The sequence below is a fragment of the Cavia porcellus genome, unplaced genomic scaffold (genome assembly GCF_034190915.1).
Source record: "Cavia porcellus strain 051 isolate PalLab524CR breed Dunkin Hartley unplaced genomic scaffold, mCavPor4.1 scaffold_2, whole genome shotgun sequence".
Taxonomy (NCBI): domain Eukaryota; kingdom Metazoa; phylum Chordata; class Mammalia; order Rodentia; family Caviidae; genus Cavia; species Cavia porcellus.
Window position 1 is genome coordinate 120,051,288 of NW_026947485.1, and position 17,871 is coordinate 120,069,158.

The 17,871-nt window shown below is 39.4% G+C and overlaps 1 protein-coding gene and 1 non-coding gene across 2 annotated transcripts; both read right to left on the reverse strand.

The window, feature by feature from the left end:
* Positions 1-1,547: 1,547 nt before the first annotated feature.
* On the reverse strand, positions 1,548-17,845 carry Tmem167a (transmembrane protein 167A). Its single transcript, XM_003479469.5, has 4 exons — positions 17,690-17,845; positions 7,507-7,616; positions 5,103-5,137; positions 1,548-1,954 (listed from the first exon to the last, which is right to left on the reverse strand). Exons 1-4 carry the CDS (start codon positions 17,690-17,692, stop codon positions 1,884-1,886), a joined length of 219 nt encoding a protein of 72 aa, XP_003479517.2. The 5' UTR covers positions 17,693-17,845; the 3' UTR covers positions 1,548-1,883.
* Positions 6,838-6,973, reverse strand: LOC111754527 (small nucleolar RNA U109). Its single transcript, XR_002789205.1, has one exon. It is a non-coding gene; the product is annotated as a small nucleolar RNA U109 (small nucleolar RNA).
* Positions 17,846-17,871: the final 26 nt, after the last annotated feature.

The window sequence follows — 17,871 nt, forward strand, 5'->3', positions numbered from 1 at the left end:
CTCGCCTCCACAGCACAGGCCTTTCCCCTGACTCCCGAAGAGCTGCTGTTTCCACGGTCAGATGAGGCTGGATGGAACTGCACTGCTCTGCTGGGCATCCATTCGTGCCTTAGGTGCTCCCCTGAGGGCTCCTGAGGAATGGCTTCTTACTCACTTGCCGCCTGCCTTCTCCGAAACCCCAAATGACAGCAGTGTCTTCCAATGGAGTCCCTACTCTCCCCTCATGGGGTTTGCATCAGCGCACGGGAAAGCAGTTCACAAAGCTCCCGTGCAGCCCAGCTGGCGGCAGACCTGCATTGCGGACACCACCTGCTGGAAAGCTGACGTGAGCCCTACTGTGGGGTACTCTGAACCCCCAGCCTGACGCGTGTCCCCGGGGCCTTGCAGTGCAGCGAAGCGCAGGCGCAATGACCCTAATGGGACGCCCTGTCCGGGGTAAGACTCACCACTTCTTACTCCCACAGACATATCAAAAAGGTAAGACAGACACACCAACAGCCTACAACAGCTCTTTTTAGGGAAAACCAATGCTTTACTAGAAGTTTTCTAGAAATCTCCAAGTTGTTGAAAGGTCTGAAAGATTGGTGGCTTCCAGTTCATATTCTTTACTAAAACTGCTACTGAGATTAAAAATAAATTCTAATGAATTTTCTTTCTTTAAAAAGAAAAGTGCATTTCTTCTTTTAACCTTCATAGGAACTTTAATTGAAAATAATAATATGCAGTAAATACTACCTGTAGTGTTTAATTTTTAGCTAAGATTTAATTTCCTCTTAGCTTTGAAATAGTAACAATTTCAGGTAAATCTTAAAAAATAGTAATTAGAAACTTATAACAACTCTGTTGTAAACATCAGAAGTCATATTCTCAGGATTTCTCTCGTCTAGACAAAACCTGCTGGGCCTTCAAGACATGTATGCCCTCACACACAGAGCGAGGCAAGGAGCCCACCCACGGTCACCAAGAGTCCAGTCCAAGGTGGCAGCATACGCTAGCGTTAAAGTGCTCTACTAAAAATAAAACAAAACTTTGTCTGTTCTGGGGCAACTGAAGTAAGTGTTGTATTTTGAGATCCTGAGATTATAAATATAAGCCAAGTATTGGCTTCTCGCTCTGTAACTGCTCCGTTTTGCTCTTTCACTCTGAAAGCATTGTCTTCCCAGAGAATGTCAGCCAAGCACCCAGCTTCCTGCTGGCAGGCAGCCTGTGTCGGTACTCGGCAGGAGGCGTCAGAGGCTGCAATGTCCACTGGCTAGTCTAAGTCTCCTTCCGCTAAGGAACATTTTCCCTGTACTGCTTTTAAGTCACATCTCATTCATCTTCCTCCTTTAAGAACTGTATAAATATTTCTATCGCCAATAACGTATTAGAGAATTTGCTAAAAGTAGAGGTACTCTGGCTGACGAGGAAAATGCTGTGGCCAGAGAGAGAGAGTACTGTTCAGTATGAAATCAAACCAACACAAAACGAAACCACTGCTTCATAAAAAAGCTAGTACAAAAAAGAGGCTCATTTTATAAAGAGTAAGATTCCAAATCACAAAGAAAGGAACTCGAGTAATTTACTGATTTTGTTGCTTAAAGATACCTTACTAAAACTGGTATCTGACATGACACAATAACATTTGCAGAATGTAACATTGTAGTGACAGTGTTGAGGTTAATTGCTAAAGACTACTGAATTCTTTCCGTATAAATGCTTACATCTTAATTACTTATATAGAACATTGGTCCAGTAACATAAAAATAGAGAACAGCATCTGGAAATTTATCTCCCTCAGTGTTCAGAGATAATAGGGCTAGCACTGCTTTCCATTATTTTCTGCAAGCAGGTCCTTGTTCACACTGAAATCCACAGCAATCGAACTCTGGCATTTCCCCGAGCTACTGTATGAAGAGGATGCTGAAGGCCATCACGACACAGCATATTGCAACATAAGGACTCTTTCGTTCACCTGGTGACAAAGAGAGATTCATCTTGATTAACAAGTGACCACCAGGAGATAAGGTTAATATTAGGGGACGGAGATACACATTCAAGGTAAAGGTCTTGCCTATGAGGTGAAAAAACTGGGAGGGAGGAGAGAAACAAAGAACTGGAAGTAATCAAGCACCATATTCAAAACAGAATGGTCTAAACCACACTCGTCTATTTCTGAGAGCACCTCCTTTGCAGGTATGCAGAAAACATGAAAGGTGCCGCTGCTGTTAAGCTCAGCCACTAAAAATAAGCAAAGAGCACGTAGGACAGAGGTCCAAGGAAAAAGGTTTTCAGTAACTCAAAGCCTAAGAGTGTATCATCACCCCATAAAAGCAGCTTCTATTTGTACAAAATATGTATTATTTAGCTATTTTTCAACACTGGGAGCATTTATGACCCTTAGAAGGAGAAGGGAGAGAAAGCCGTCATGGACAGTAACAGCAGGATGTACTTAAAAATGGACTCAAAATGCTTAACGAACACTTCCTGAGTTATAGTATTTCTGAGTTATAGTACTAAGTCATCTATACATTGAGTATTTCTTACCCAAAGGATAATTACCCTAAGGATAATTATTTCAAGTTTCAGTATTTTTCAAATTTTGGAGTATTTACATGGAATCACTGGTTGAACTTCTTTAATCAGAAAACTTGAAATCATCCAAAATCTGAAACTTTTTTAGTATCATATCCATGCTCAAAAATCTTAAATTTCTGAGGAATTTGTATTATCAGATTAGGAATGCCCAACCTAATAATATGATTACTCTGGGTTAAAAATGTAGACCTGAAAACAACCCCTTCTGTGAGAGCTGGCGTCGCCTGTGCTAAAGGAGGGCCTGCATTAGGTCTTTCCTTTGTGTAGTGATGTGGACCTGAAGTCAGCTTCTGAAATGGTCCTGCACACAGAGATCTGTGATGTGAGCTAACGAAACTCAACTCAGCCTTTTTCTTTATTTTAAGAGGCTGTGCTAATTCAGGAGGCATCAGGCAAACATGAAAGGACAAAGCATGAATTTGCACCTAGAAACAACCCTGAAAAGGATCTGGTGTCCTATAGTAGAGACAGTTCATGATCTCCTCACAAATGCTCTACTATGATGTTTAAAATTTTTCCTAGTGAGTAAGACCCTTATTTTCCATAATGAGTTCAGCCAACAACTGCTGGAAATGTCAGTGCTGACCATCTTCACTCCCTACAATTCTCTAGTCATTTTCAAGGATTCCTTACTGAGCAGCTCAAACTACTGGGGCTGTCAGTAAGCCTGCATCTTTGTGTCTGTCCCATGATGACAGTCACAGAGAATATTATGCCCATGAAGAGGCACATGTGTGCTGTTGTTTCTGAAATTAAAAAAAAAAAAATCTACCTATGTTTAATGGACTGCATTCCAGATAAAAGAAAACAGAAAGTGATACAAAGTGTTTTCACTATGCCATTATTTCAGCTAGAAAAAGAAATCTTCAAACAATTTCAATTCTCTGGAGGTAAAACAGCAAGGGATCACACAAAACCCCAATGCACATAGATTTCAGACAGATTTCATAAGGAGGTGTGTAGCCCTCACTGGGGCTGGACTTCCTCACTGTCAAGGACAGTCTCATTAAAAACACAAAGGAAGCAACTAGTACTGTCTTTAAGTTTTCCATCTGCTAAAAATTAATTCCTGAGGAAGTTCTCTTCCTCAGCCTCTGACTTAGAATCCTTTAATTTACATAGGGATTTGATTTTCCTGTTTTTAATTTTCTTAAAAGAGACTACCATGTGGTAGAGCTGGCTGAACTTGGGTAAGAACGTTACTTCCCATCTGGCCTTGGGGCTGTGTTAAGTGGATGTGAAATGGTTGCTGTAAGGCGATGTGTAATGCGGTAAGATGATAGGCTAGGTCGCTCCCCTTAGCGTGGCACCCTTGGTGGATGGATCCTGGGTCAAGGAAAAGAGGAGCCTGTACTTGGCAGAGCAGCATGCGGGCAGCAAGGTTTTCTAAGTTACTTTGCCAAAAGAAAACCTATTGCATTCATTTAATTGGCAGAATGAACAGTTCAATGGAACCATTCAACCTAGGACATGTTGTCAAGGAGTAAAATGGGAATGATAAGTAAGCAAGCAAATAAAGCAGCAACAACAAGTCACTCCATTCCCCCTACAGTATTTACATGTATAATGAAACAAAAAGCCAGGTCGTATTTTAGGAAATCATTAAGATATCTATGAACTGGAGGTGTTAAACTTTTCAAGTAATAATTATAAACAAAAAAGGTTCCCTTGGGCTGGCTACTGAATGGAACTGTACACTTTGATTGGTTATATAAAATGGATTTAAAATACCTTAGTATTCCCTTTAGTAGTAAGCAACTTAACATAGTAACTGAGACAGGAATTCAGTCCCCTAGCTCAAGGTCAGCTTATCCGCTTTCTCTAGTTTACCTGGGGTGCCCCTCTGCCTGGTGCTGTCCAGGCACAGTTCTGTTTTCTGGTATCTGGGGTGAGCAGCCACTGCAGCTAGCAGTGTGGTTTAAACCCCACCTTACACATACCGTTAGCTGCCAGCATTAACTGTCCCAGGTGCTCTTTGTTCTCTGTCTTTCTCTTCTTGGTTCTTTTGGAAGCGATTAAGATTTCTCCTGTGATTTCTGGGTTTGCAGTTGTTGCGCGCTACCAGGCGTCAGCTAAGCCCATACCACATTATCTCTAAATTCAGGCCACGCCTCCTTCGTTAGAGACACTACTGCCGTCCTGGCCCGGATAATTCTGCCCTGAGCACCCTAGGGTGCTTGGCAGCATCCCTGACCTAAACCCACTGTATGCTCCCAACTGTAGTTTGGACAATCGAAACTGTCGTTAGGCTCTAACCAGGCCCCTGGTTAATCAGCACTCATCTGAGCTCCTCAGCACTCATTCACAGCTAAAAACAAAGATTCCTATGCCCATCTCTGTAAGAAAGAATGAAGCATGACAAAGATCACAGGACAAAGATCACAGGACAATCTAAGTTTTAGAAGCACTGAAATCTCCGGGGATAATGTTTTTCTGAAGCTGTCGCTTGGTTTGTACAAGTCTACAGAAAGGAACTGGCTGACACTTTATAGATGGTGAAATAGAGGGAAACTGAGGGCACTTACCAATTCTGGCACACTTCCAAAATATTCCCAATAGTCTGCAAAGAATGAAAAAGGAAAAAAGTGGCTATTGATGACTGGGAAAGTTTTATTATGTCAGCATCACATAGCAAATGAACTGTACACTGCCCTTTTAACCTTTGATGCTTTGCTTCAAATTTGAAATCTGCTTGTTTCATGTTGAGCCATGCATGAAAATAATACATAACAGTAATGTTAACTACTGGTAATTGGAAAATATGTGGTATTACGGGACAAAAGCAGGTTAAATTAATATGAACAGAAAAGTTTTTCATAAAGGCTTGCTATGTTAATTTAGTCAACTTTGCTTTACTGCCTTCAAAAGCAGGAAGTTTACATGCCAACTTGATTGAATATTAATTTTGAAAAATGATATATGAACACAAATTTGGACAAATTTTTGGATCATACTAAAAATTTCTTACAGCATATAGCATGTATTTAAATAAACTATAATCATGAACTATAGGGACAGTATCCTACTTATTTGTATCAGTAGGAGAAAGAGAAAAATGTGAGACTGTTATTAATATAAGAAAAGTTTCCTAGCATAGGTGAAACTAAGTGAATGAGTTTACAGCTTTGCAAAAACCCAATTCAATCATGAATGAACTGATATCTATATAAACCTTGTAGATACTATTTTGTTGGTTTAACAAAAGACTAGCTTTATAATAAGGGGTACTGTACATGGTTACACATTCAGATGGGTCTGCATGATTTGCTGCTATACTAGGATTAGCTCAAGAAGTTTACACATCATCATCCCCAAGAAATCTTTGACTAATCAATTATTTTGCCAGAAGAGTTAGGAGTAGAGGAAAATATCCATTTAATTAAGATCTCTGTATATTCTTCAGTTGAGATTAAATGGAATGAAGAAAAATACAAGCTTATATCAAAATACAGACATTCTATCTGGGAGGCAAAATAATTTTACTATAGGTACAAAAAGACTATATAGACAACATAATGAATTTAAGCTAACATAAAGGTCAGACAATGCTTAAGTCTAATCTTTTCTCTTTTTAATATTGGCATCCATCCTGAAGGAGAGGAATACACGAGTGGATAATGTATAGAAGCCTTTCCAGGGCTAATACTCTAGAAATAACAAAGCATTATCAAGAAATTGGCATAGAAGTATATTAAAAGCTTTTAAATGAATCAAAAAATTCTAACGTGGCAACTCAAGAGACAGTACCACTTTAGCTTTTTTGACATAGTCTTCTACTGAGACCTAGTATTTCTATAATATCCTAAATGCTGTCTATTAAAAAATTGGCACTATTAGTTGCTAAAACCAATACATTTAACCTGTTTCTATGGCTATGTATCAGTTAAGAAAATCTGCAGATCAGTGCTACGAGGGCTATGAAACTAGAAAAGAGACAAAAGCAGCTGCTAAGCTGTACATGTACAATGTGAAATAGAAAAACATGAAGGTAGCCCAATTAATGAAGTCATCAAGAACTTGTTTGATTCAATCTGTCTGCATATCACCTAAGCATATATAGTAAAAGTTTATGGTGAATCTCATGAAAAACATGTAATTGTAATAGGACAGAGACGGAGTCTGTAAAAATTTGTATACAACACTAACATGCAAATCAAAATAAAATGGTGCTTAACATTTGTAAGCAGAAACAAAGATTTTTAAAAAGCTTTCTAATAGTTTATTAATTTATATCTTGAAGTGTATAAGTTGGCATCCTTTTTATGTAGGAGAACTATACTACCACGCAACCTCTACTGAAAGGTTGGCAGCCCTGAGAACTCCTTTATTCATGTAGCATGTTACGGATGCATTTCTACTCCCAAAGCAAGGAGGGGCAGACACGTCCAACATGCAACTTGCCTCCTTTGGGAAGAATATTTTATGTTCTTTGGAGCACTGGAAAAGTACTAATGTGCTATTCTACTACTACGGGATATTCTGTAGTGACACAGATCCTTAAAGATTTTATTATACAGATAAATCCCAGAAAACTGTTCAATAATAAAGTACTGAAGAATAAGTACAATAGGAGTTGAGAGAAAAAGGTGGCATAGTGAAGACAATGCCTACAAAGGTGGGGTTTAGTTGTATAACTGATGGATAATCTTTTTCATTTTCACTGGGTTAAAATCCTTCATATGCATTTTTCCAATACATTAAATTCCAGGTCACTTCTGAGACTTATTGTTTTCACTTAGTAAGATATTGTGAATATAAAGGCTTTGGAATTTTATTTATTGATTTGAATTTTAAAAACAGGGAGCAAATAATGTAAAAAGATCTGCCACCACCTGCATTACAAATAGGATTACATTCTGTAGTGACTTTTATTTAGATTTTATGTCTACAGAAACTCATTTGGGTGATCAGACATCATGAGTCACATACCCAGTTTTGTTTTTGTCCAGGATGCTGGGTGCCAGGGATCGTATATAAGCACAGGTACATATAAGCAGCAAGATTACACTCAACAAACTCTGAAAATTGAAAATGGCAGACTAAAAAGAGAAAAAAAAATTAGTATCATAAGAAAACTACCTTGATAAAATAACATCAAACAATTCCACATTAAGAATCATGCTTTTATTTCTTTAAAAGGGCAAACAGAATGATGTGTCCAACTACACTTAAAACCAAAATAATGCAGGGCTCTAAAGGGGGTATTTTTTTCTCTCTGCTCTGGGCCAGGGAAAGCAGGAGATGGCAACAGAAAATATAAATTCAAGAATTTGAAAAATGTCACGAATTTAAAATAGCTGACAGTAGCTGAGTAGTACATCACGTAGGCAGACGTCCCCGACCTTGCTGTTTGGAAGAAAGATTGAATGGTGACTAAAGTTTCTTTCAATTTTGAACTTTTTCGGGGACAAGGATGCTTTAAAGGTAAGAGCTCACGTTCCATGCCCTGCGCAATACTAGACTATTAAACACTGCTGAAAGAAAAGCACCTGCTTTTGTTTTCCGCGGTTGACTTTTCAGTTCTTCATTCTTTAACAGTTCACTCCCTCTTCTAAAAGTTAGCACAGGAGCTGTGGGAACCTGTGCGTTTCCAGTCAAACACAACAAAGCACCCCTTCCAGTCCAAACACAATAGGGAAGCAGGGACACCCTTCTCAGCATCAGCTCAACCTGTCTATCACCTCTTCAAGGAGGCCTCTTTGACTCTACCTGGCTCTCCCCTCCTAAGTCACAAAAACTTTCTTTTCCATTTCTCATAGCAAACTAACACTCTACCACCCATTCTGAGGGGTATAGCTATAGTATCAAACTCTCGGTTGCTAAGTCCCTGAACTTGGCACAGAACAAAGAGATGTTTGAATATACAAAGGAGCTTGAAGAAAGCACAGGAACATTACTGTTTACAATAAAGGGTAACATTTCCATGATAGGCAGACAAAATAGGTCAGTCGTACATAGCAGCCAGCAATATGCCTATTTAATAAACCGACAAGTACTTCCTACAGGGGAAAAATCAGAAATAAGACAAAGAATAAGAATTGTAAGAAACAGAAAAAGGTCACATTGCATCTTGCAAATGACTGTTCACCTGAAAAGCCCCAACATGACCGGAGACCTTAAGGGAATTGAGGAAGGTGGCTAGGTACCTGTTGAGCATAATGAAATAAATGTTCATAATTACGCTATCACTCACACTAGAGGAGAGACAAAGGAGAAAAAGACTGCGAGTATGACAGGCAGCAGAACGAAAACATGCAGTGTGGCCTCAAAGAAAAAAGGGACAGAACCTCAAACTGGACACACACACACGAAAAAGAGAGGCCTCCCGTGTGGCTTTACTGGAAGGCACAGGTCTGTGTGGACATACACATTTAAAGTGAATCCCGTGGCAACGAATTATTAGTTTATATGAAAAAAGCAGAAAGGAGATCTTAAGAATGAGCCTTGTGAGAAGTCATGAAAACATTTTCTTCAATGTTTTACGTATTATCATCATAAATATGTACAAGCTACTGGAAAGAGGTAAAATGCACACGTAATAAAACAAATGGGTGATTACCTCTAAAATAGTTTCTAATTCTCAGCTTTTCTGGATTTCTTAAAATTTCCCACTGTTAGTCTTATGGTCTAAAAACAATAAATATGATCTTCAGTGATCACTTGAATACTTTTCTATGCAAATTAATGTCTTCATTGATACAGGAAAGATAACGTTGAACATGCCTTGGTTTGTAATTGAATTGGATTTTAACTTCGAACCCATGAAAACGAGTGATAACTGATCAGTGATACTGATCAGTTCTAGATGGAAAACAACAGAATCTCTCAATGCTTGTCTTGTACAGGTCATGTATATCTTTTTTGTGTGTGTGTGTCCAGTTTGAGGTTCTGTCCTTTTTTTCTTTGAGGCCACACTGCATGTTTTTGAAATAGTACAGGGCAAAACTTCATGGAATGCGAAGCACCTTTCCTGGTAGCCACAATGCCTAAATGTGAAGGAGTGAGTCTAGATACTGGAATTTACACAGGTATTTGGCAGGATTCCTCCACCACACGCGTTTACAGGTAAAGCCAGCCACTGCTAGCCCCCAAGGTTCGCCTAGCACAGCATCCACACACGCAAGGCAGGCATTATCATCACCCTCCTGCTGCAGAGGAAACACCAAGGGGGACAGCCCCACAGCCAGCACTGTGGCTCGTGCGAGTGGCAGCTTCAGGCCCCGGACAAAGACTGTTTTCAAAAGGAAAAGATTCCAGGAGGAGGCAGAACAGAGTGGGTCAAACCATAAAGGGCACAATTCAAATGGGCAAAAACATGGGCCGGCTCCACAAAGAGACGGAATCACATGGGGGCAATCCCCCCACAAGGAGGAGTTTGTATGTTCAAGGAATAATGCACAGACTTACTGTACTAGGCAAAACTGTACTAATAAAATGCTTAGGAAAAAACCTGCAAAGGGGGTTTATCAGCTTCTTGCGGACCATCTAGCTAACTGGGGGATCCCTGATTCATCACCTATTTCCTCCCTCCCCTGAAGATCCATTTTAGTACAGAGCTCTGGCGCCCCAGACCAGCTTCTCAGTATGCAGGTGGTGGGGAGGGGTTAAACCACCCAGTATGGTGAGGCTCATCTTACCCTGTTTTTACCTTTGTATGTTCGAATTTTTTTTCAAAATAGAAGATAAAACGGCACTTTGAAACATATCTATTATTAAAGTGGAGTGCGTATATACGCATTTGTGTTTGAAACCATTTACAAATGAAAACCATTTTGAAGTATGCAATCCATGATATATACAACTTTGTTCTGGGGAGTTAAAAGACTCTAAACTTTAAACAAATAATCTCAGATGGCAAAGTCTTTTAGACGTACTCAGACTCTGGTCACAAAAGTGTTTCTAAGTTAAGGACATTAGCCTGTCACCTACAGCAATCCTCTTAATGGTTAGCATCTGTTGTCCACTGATATAAAATTGTAGTCTCACAGATAAAGAAAACAGATGTTCCCATTGAGCAAAAGAAAAAAAGGGAAGGGAGGAAGCTCTGAAGTAAGAACACATGACCACCAAACAAAGGAAGAGGATAAAAAGGTACAGAAGTAAACCTGAGGTACTGAATTCAGTGCTTTACAGATTCTTTAAATTATGAACTTTTTTTCCCCTCAAAGTACTGTTTTTGTCTTACTGGAAGCGAAATTACTCATTCAGCGTCTCAACTTAGGAATTGCCCACTCTGCGATGCATCCCTACCCCCACAGGGAACAGAGCCAGAACCTGGGGTCTTCAGATCATACACATTCTATCCTGGGACTGCACCCCTCAAACCATACTGCTACTGCCTCCTCGGTTTAATGAGATTCTGACCAATCTCATCACTATGAAGAGAACAGCATGGCTGCTGCAAAACGGTGAATGAACAAGAATGAGTATTTTAAAAACGCAGGGAATACTTAAGATTCCATATTAACAATGGTGTTATTTAAAAGACCAATGTAAGTCAGACTGGGAGACAAAAATTCTTTCACGTCATTCATGAGAAAGTGCTGTACATTTATATTTACTTGCCAAAGATAATTTCAAAAACCACGTAGGAAAAAACAAATTTCTTTAGGTTTACGTGAAAGGCCTGGGCCGCAGGGTAAAATAAAGGCTTCTGATAATTTCCACACTATCTATCACTGCCTGGGAATCCATGTGTGTGCTGACTCTCAATCCCCCAAACAACCCTTCAGCCCAAGTTTTACACACTTTGCTGTAGTAGTCTAGTAGCCAACAGCATTACTCTTTGTGCTACAGGTTGTGACATTAATGTTTCCACAGTCCCCAGCTTACAGTCGTTTGGCCTAACAATGGTTTGACTCTACACATCCGGCAGAAGTAAGTGTTCAGGTCCAGATACTTCCCACTGCCTGCAGCAGGTGGATTTTACTGTCTCCTGACGCTTGGCAGCGACATGGAGGGGCAGCTCTGGCTGGCCTCATGATTGTGGGGGTGAACAACTGATACTCTGCACTGCTGCTACACTGGATGTTCCCTGGGTCTGGTGTATGGACTTGATTTTCTACACACATTTTCAACTTCAGGTACGTTTAGGAAAGGCTATACCCCCATTCGAAGTCATGGAACACCTGGACACCCAATTAGGAGCCACATTAATACACATAAAGGTGTTTAAGCAAGAAAGACTTCCTTAATTTTAAAGGTCTCAGACTTTTATCAGTAACACCAATGGAAAATTCACAGTATGTCAATTTATTAAAATACTGCCTAAGTTTTGCCAAGAATGGCTCAGGAATCTTATTAAGATATTCAGACATAAACAGGATATAACCAGATATGTAAGAACAATTTGTCTTATATTGTATGCCTTATTTCCAAAGCATGTTAGTGCTGAATAGGTAAATAAATCGGATAGTACTAAATAGGTTACGAAATCGAATGGCACGCTTTTTTTCTATACCTGCCAGGTATCATCACAAGGTGTGCTGATTTTCCGAGGTTTCTCATCCATTAAACCAGTGTAAACCAGTGTGAGCAGAGCAATATGTATTCAGAGGGAGGTGCTGGTTGTTATCTGGTATACTCCCAAGTGGCACTTGATTCTACGTTTCAAACAAAGTTTTCTCTCTTATTGGCATCCTATTTGGGGCTTCTAATTAATGACAGGACTACGGATAACATCAGTCTTGCAGCACTGCTACAGCCAGTCCTTCCTGCTCCACACAAAGAAAGCAGATGCTCTAAGGCTGTCCTCCTACCTCTATGAAAACTCTGTGACCTTGGTTTCAGTTTCCCTAAAGTCAAGCTGCTTATTTTTGTAGATGGTGATCAAATAATTTGACTTTGAAAAAGAAAAAGGGAACTCTGGGAAAACATCTTTCCCTGCACACTTCTTCCAAACTGCCCAAATGATCAATAAAAAAGGGACAGAATTTTATGAGCAAGGATATTAAAGCTTCATAAATTCATCTTAACATAGATGCATAGTTTCTTGACTAATGGAATAGTAAATAGCTGATACTTTACATAAGAATTGTAATTAAAAAAATAAGGCCATGCAATAATGAACTAATGTATCTTGAATTCAGATGTACACCTTATACCACTGGTGGTGAATGTATGGTACGGATGCCACAGAGGGCTGTCTGTATCACTGAAAGCTCTAGGAGATTCGTTATCACAGCCTTACACTTTTTTATATCTCTGTTTCTGAAAATATCACATTTTCCTCACACAAACAATAATGAAAAACAAAGACTTTATCCCTAACCGAACATGAACAACAGTATTATAAAAGCAAAGCTAATAGTTTGTAATTATCTTTATAGTCATACAAAACACAATCAGTACATTAATTAGCAGAAACTCACAATATATTACACTTTTTAATCTAATTTGCCAGTTACAAATAATTCTGCTTTTAAATTTTATTTTAAATACATAATTGTAAATCACTTGGGTAATATACTCAAAATAAAATATAACATCTTCACCCTGCTCTCTTCTCATTCTTTAGAATAACAAAATGATTATTAACAACCTGATAAAGTCATTGCCTTTCGTGCAAATATGTATTCATGAAGTTCTTTAAAAATGGGAGGCTGTTGTATGTATAACTTTTCTAAAACTTTCCTTAAAAGCAAACAACACTTTATTCTTTTTAGTAGTCTAGGATACTGTCTAACCTATAAACAAGGGGCTCCAGAAGAGAGAGCTCTGCATGCTCTATCTACTTCCCAGCTACTATGACTTGGCCATATTTCCTTTATCTGTGCACACTTAATTTATCTAAACCTGAAAGAAACTTGATGACTCAGTTACTTCATAACGTTATTCTGAGGTAAGTTACAATTAGTTAGGTCTTTTGTAATAATAACAATAATTCACGCACCTTCATTTGGGCTACCATTACAGTAGCTGCAATGATTTAACGGCAGACAGAGGCTGATCAGTGCAAAGCTTAGTGCTCTAAAAATGAAAATTACTTGCAGTGTTGACAGATCTACACTAAAATTCTCTTGTCTCATGCTCATTTGAAGTTAGGAATATTTTTTCCAGATTCAATTTTTAAGTTGTTTTATTGAGATGTAACTGTTAAATTTTCAGTCATTTTGAACGCTAACACTGTATCCATACTATATTTATCAAGTTAGATTGTAAAAATAAAAATTAGTGTTTGGATGTATAAATAAAAATATCAAGTCAACACTTTTAGAAATCTTAAAAATAAGCCACCAAAATCATCAGAAACAGTGGAGACAAAGGGAAAAAAATCTAAGCAACATAAAGGTTAAAAAAAGACAACAACTGAGAAAAGCAGCAAAACAAACATATTAATATGCTAGATATGCTTTGCTTGGCCAGTGATAGCAAACCTACTATAGAGCTTTCAATGATACAAACAGCTGGTTGTGGCCTTCCAGCCCCAGGTTCACCTCCACGCCCACAATGCTTGGTGGTTACTTTCTCACCATGCTTATCTACAGACTCACTGAAACTACAGTATTTCCATTAGCATCGGATTACTTTGCCTACATGTAGCTTATTTTTGCAATCATTGAAATGAAAATAGTTTAAGAAATGTGTTGAATAAAAACCTTCTTCACATATACTTTTTTCTTGGGAGTCTCAAATGCTGACTGCTTGTGTTGGAAATACGTTTTTGCTGATGTTATTAATTCCTCTAGTTTAACTCAAGTACACTTTAAAACAAGAAATGAATAATAAAGACAAAACTTTTAAAAGTCCCAATGCTAGCACTTTTACTTGTATTAGTTTACTTCTTTCATGGGAAACTGAAGTAGTTTATTTCTTTCTAGGACGGTTGAGAGACACAGATAGGATACTCCTGACCTCATTATGGTAAAAATACAGGTCTGGAAAAGTGGGCCTGCAGTTTATCAAGTGTAAATGTAGGGCAGGGCAGCCTTTTCTACCCAGTTTTTATGTGTAAACCACTACTGTATCTTCAGATGAAACATGGATATGAAGGGGTAAATGTTAGCCTGCAAATGAGCAATGCATACCCGCACCCTGTGACACCCGCTTGACTCTGCAAGGGGCTAGTGAACATCTGGTCCAGGTAATACATATGCATACATTTGTCCCTGGATAAATGAACACTTCTAGTCACCAGTTTCATCTGTAACAAGAGGAAGCTGGATGATCATTTGATCTCACTGGTCCTGTTTCTCCAATTTATAGAGAAAGATCTTCTCTATCTTTACTTCCTAGTTAAGAACTTTCATGGCTATGAGGAGAGCCAGGAGTAGCTATCCCACAACTCTGTTCTCCACTGGCAGGCAGTATTGGTGGTCTTTGCATTATTATTTTGTTGTTAAGAAGAAACCTATGGAAAGCCATGACTGCTTCACATGACTCCTTGATAAAATGCTTTGACAAGAGAAAGCATGTTGAAGGACAAAGAGCATTCTGCATTGGAAAAACAGTACTTTGACCAAGGAATCAAGAAATGACAAAGACTGACTAATAAAACCAGAAAACCGTGTAAATGCTGGGAAATAGACATAGTACAAATTCTGGCTTCTCATTGCAGTTGGTGGAACTTTTAAAAGCAACCAGTGCTCGCAAATGTAGACTTAACTGTTCTTCAATCTATAGTTTCTCAAAATTCCCCACAAGCTTTGACTTGCAGAGTTATGCATACATTGCTAATGGATCACATCTCATGAGATTTCTATTAGTTTAATAGTACTTTTCAAAGTGAAGTTCACTGAATTCTTCTTCCATGAGGTCAAAACTAAGTTTATAATACTAAGAAGATATTTCTCTTTTTACTGTGGTACTACTTTCACTGAAAAAGCAAGAGGGATTTCCACAATAGAACTACACTTTAACCTTCCCTTCCTGCTATACGAACTTTGTGACATTTTTTTCTTAAGAGTACTTAAATCTATATATGAAGTTAAAAACAAATGAACAAACCTAAAATGTAAAACAGTATCTAGGAAAAAGTATTTGGCCCAAATTCTTCTCTGACATTAGCAGTTTCTTGTATATTGTAGACATACTGAAATATATACATAACCCTGGGTATCTGTGGATTCCACATCTATATTCAACCAAGCATAGACTGAAAATATTGAAAAAAGAATTGCACATCTGTAGTGAACAAACCTTTTTCTCTTTATTCCCTTAATGCAGTATAACCATTTACACAGCAGTAACATTAGGTATAAATAATATAGAACTGATTTAAGGTACACATAAAGCTGATTTAAGGATGTGTACAGGTTATACACAAATACTATGCTGTTTTATATGAGGGGAAAGCCATGATAAAGCCATGATAAAGAGTCAGAAAGTTGCTTTGCAAGACTCCTTGGTAAAATGCTTTGACAAGAGAAAGTATGCTGAAGGACAAACAGCAAATTCTGCATAGGAAAACATATTTTGGTCCTTGGGAAGTCCTAGAACAAATCTCCCATGGAGGATAAAGGAACAACTATATGAAACTGTATGAATGTTTAAGGGCAACAGATCACTAAGGCTTATTTTATCCACAGTTCAGTTGTGTTCCTATTATCAGCACAAAGACTTTTGGCTTCTAGCCATTGTGATAAGAATGAGTCCTGGTTTCTTCATCCATGAGATACATGATCCTAGGCAAAGTTAGTTTCCTTGTTCTTTACTTCCTTCACCTTAACTATCCGCTTAGTTGCTGTGCGTTTAAACAGCACTACACAGGTAGCCTGATTTTTTCAACAGAGATTGATACATGAAAGCTATTATTGAAAAATAAGCATGGCAAGACAGTTTCAACACTGCTAATCTTAAAAGGAATATATCTGGGACTGGTATTATGAATAAAATACTGAATGGAATTTCAGCTTCTAGGAAAGACACATGAGAATTGAGTGAGTCTTCCTACTTTTTTAAATGAAAAAGGGGGAAATTTCTAGGTTAGATAACAGCTCATTAAGGATACCCTGAAGAATAAATGGTTCCTATCCCATAGTAGATGAGAAACGAGGCTGAAATGCAAAATAAAATCCTTACCAAGAGAACACTATGCCAATAAACGTCTTCTTTATCAGGTGGAAAACTAGTACAGGGAAGCAACTAGTACAGGGAACCAACCACAGTCAAGGAGGAACTTCTGGGAACACAAGTCAGTAACTTTTTACCATAGAAACTCTTGACGTTTATGGGGCGGGGGCGTTTTCGAGATTGTAAGAGGGATGTACAGCAGTCTTTCCCTATTTGCTTGTAAGAACGGAACTGGGCCCATAGGCCAGTTCAGTCTGCTGGCACTTACCATAACAAGTGTAAAACGCCTTTTGAACACAGCTCCTGAGACGTTTATCACTATCAGTTATTACATCTATCCCTAGCCACGCCGGCTATATAGTATTCTTAGCCTGTAATTTCTTCCGCGATTTTGTGATTCACAAGTTCAAGCTATTCGGAGAGGCCTAAACTACCAAAAGAATGTACAACACACAAATTAACACATCCCTGCCTGCACCACTGACGGAGGTGGGGCTGTCCTGAGGCAGAGCATCTTCAGAAGGACAATGAACTCACAAAAAGAAAAACCGCCTTCGCGGAAAATCAGAGTCTTTTAAGACCTAGTTTGTAGAGGTCTGGGATACAGCTCCCGGGCAGCGCGAGGTCATGAATTCCATCAAATAAATAAACAAAAACCTAGTTTGTAAAGCAGCATCTTTAGGGTTGAGAGCAAGATGAGAGAGGACCCACAAAAGCCACTGAAAACACAAGTTAAACTACAACTGATGTTATACCAACACCCGGGGCAAGGAGAAAGGGCAAGAGAAGGGGGCGGGGGTCGAGCGGCTGCAGTCTCTCCAGCCTCAAGGCCCGTGATCTATAAAACCGACGGCCTATGCCACACTGGCGCGGTTCTCGCAAACCAGGCAGCCAGGGTCCCGCCGGTAAGAGCAGCCCAGATCCTCCTGGGACCCGCAGGCACAGGCCACCTGACCCTGGGCCTGCGTCCCCGCCGCGCTCACTCGCGCTAGTGCCAAGGCTCCCTGGCCCGAGCACTCAAGGCCGCCGCACACCCGCCAACCCAGGCCCCGACCCTCAGGCCCTCTGAGAAGCTCAATCGCGCCCAGCAGCCAGTTCTTACCATAGTGAGGCCAGCGCTGGCCTAGCCACATCACCCTTCCGGGCCCAGGGCGGAAGACGTGTGCACAGCCCTCCTGTCCTTCTCGCGCTCTCTAGCCCTCCGATTGGGTTTATCACAGCACCTCCTCCAGAGCGGAGCTACTCCAACGACTTGATAGGCTTCTCTTTCCGGAAAAGGCGGGA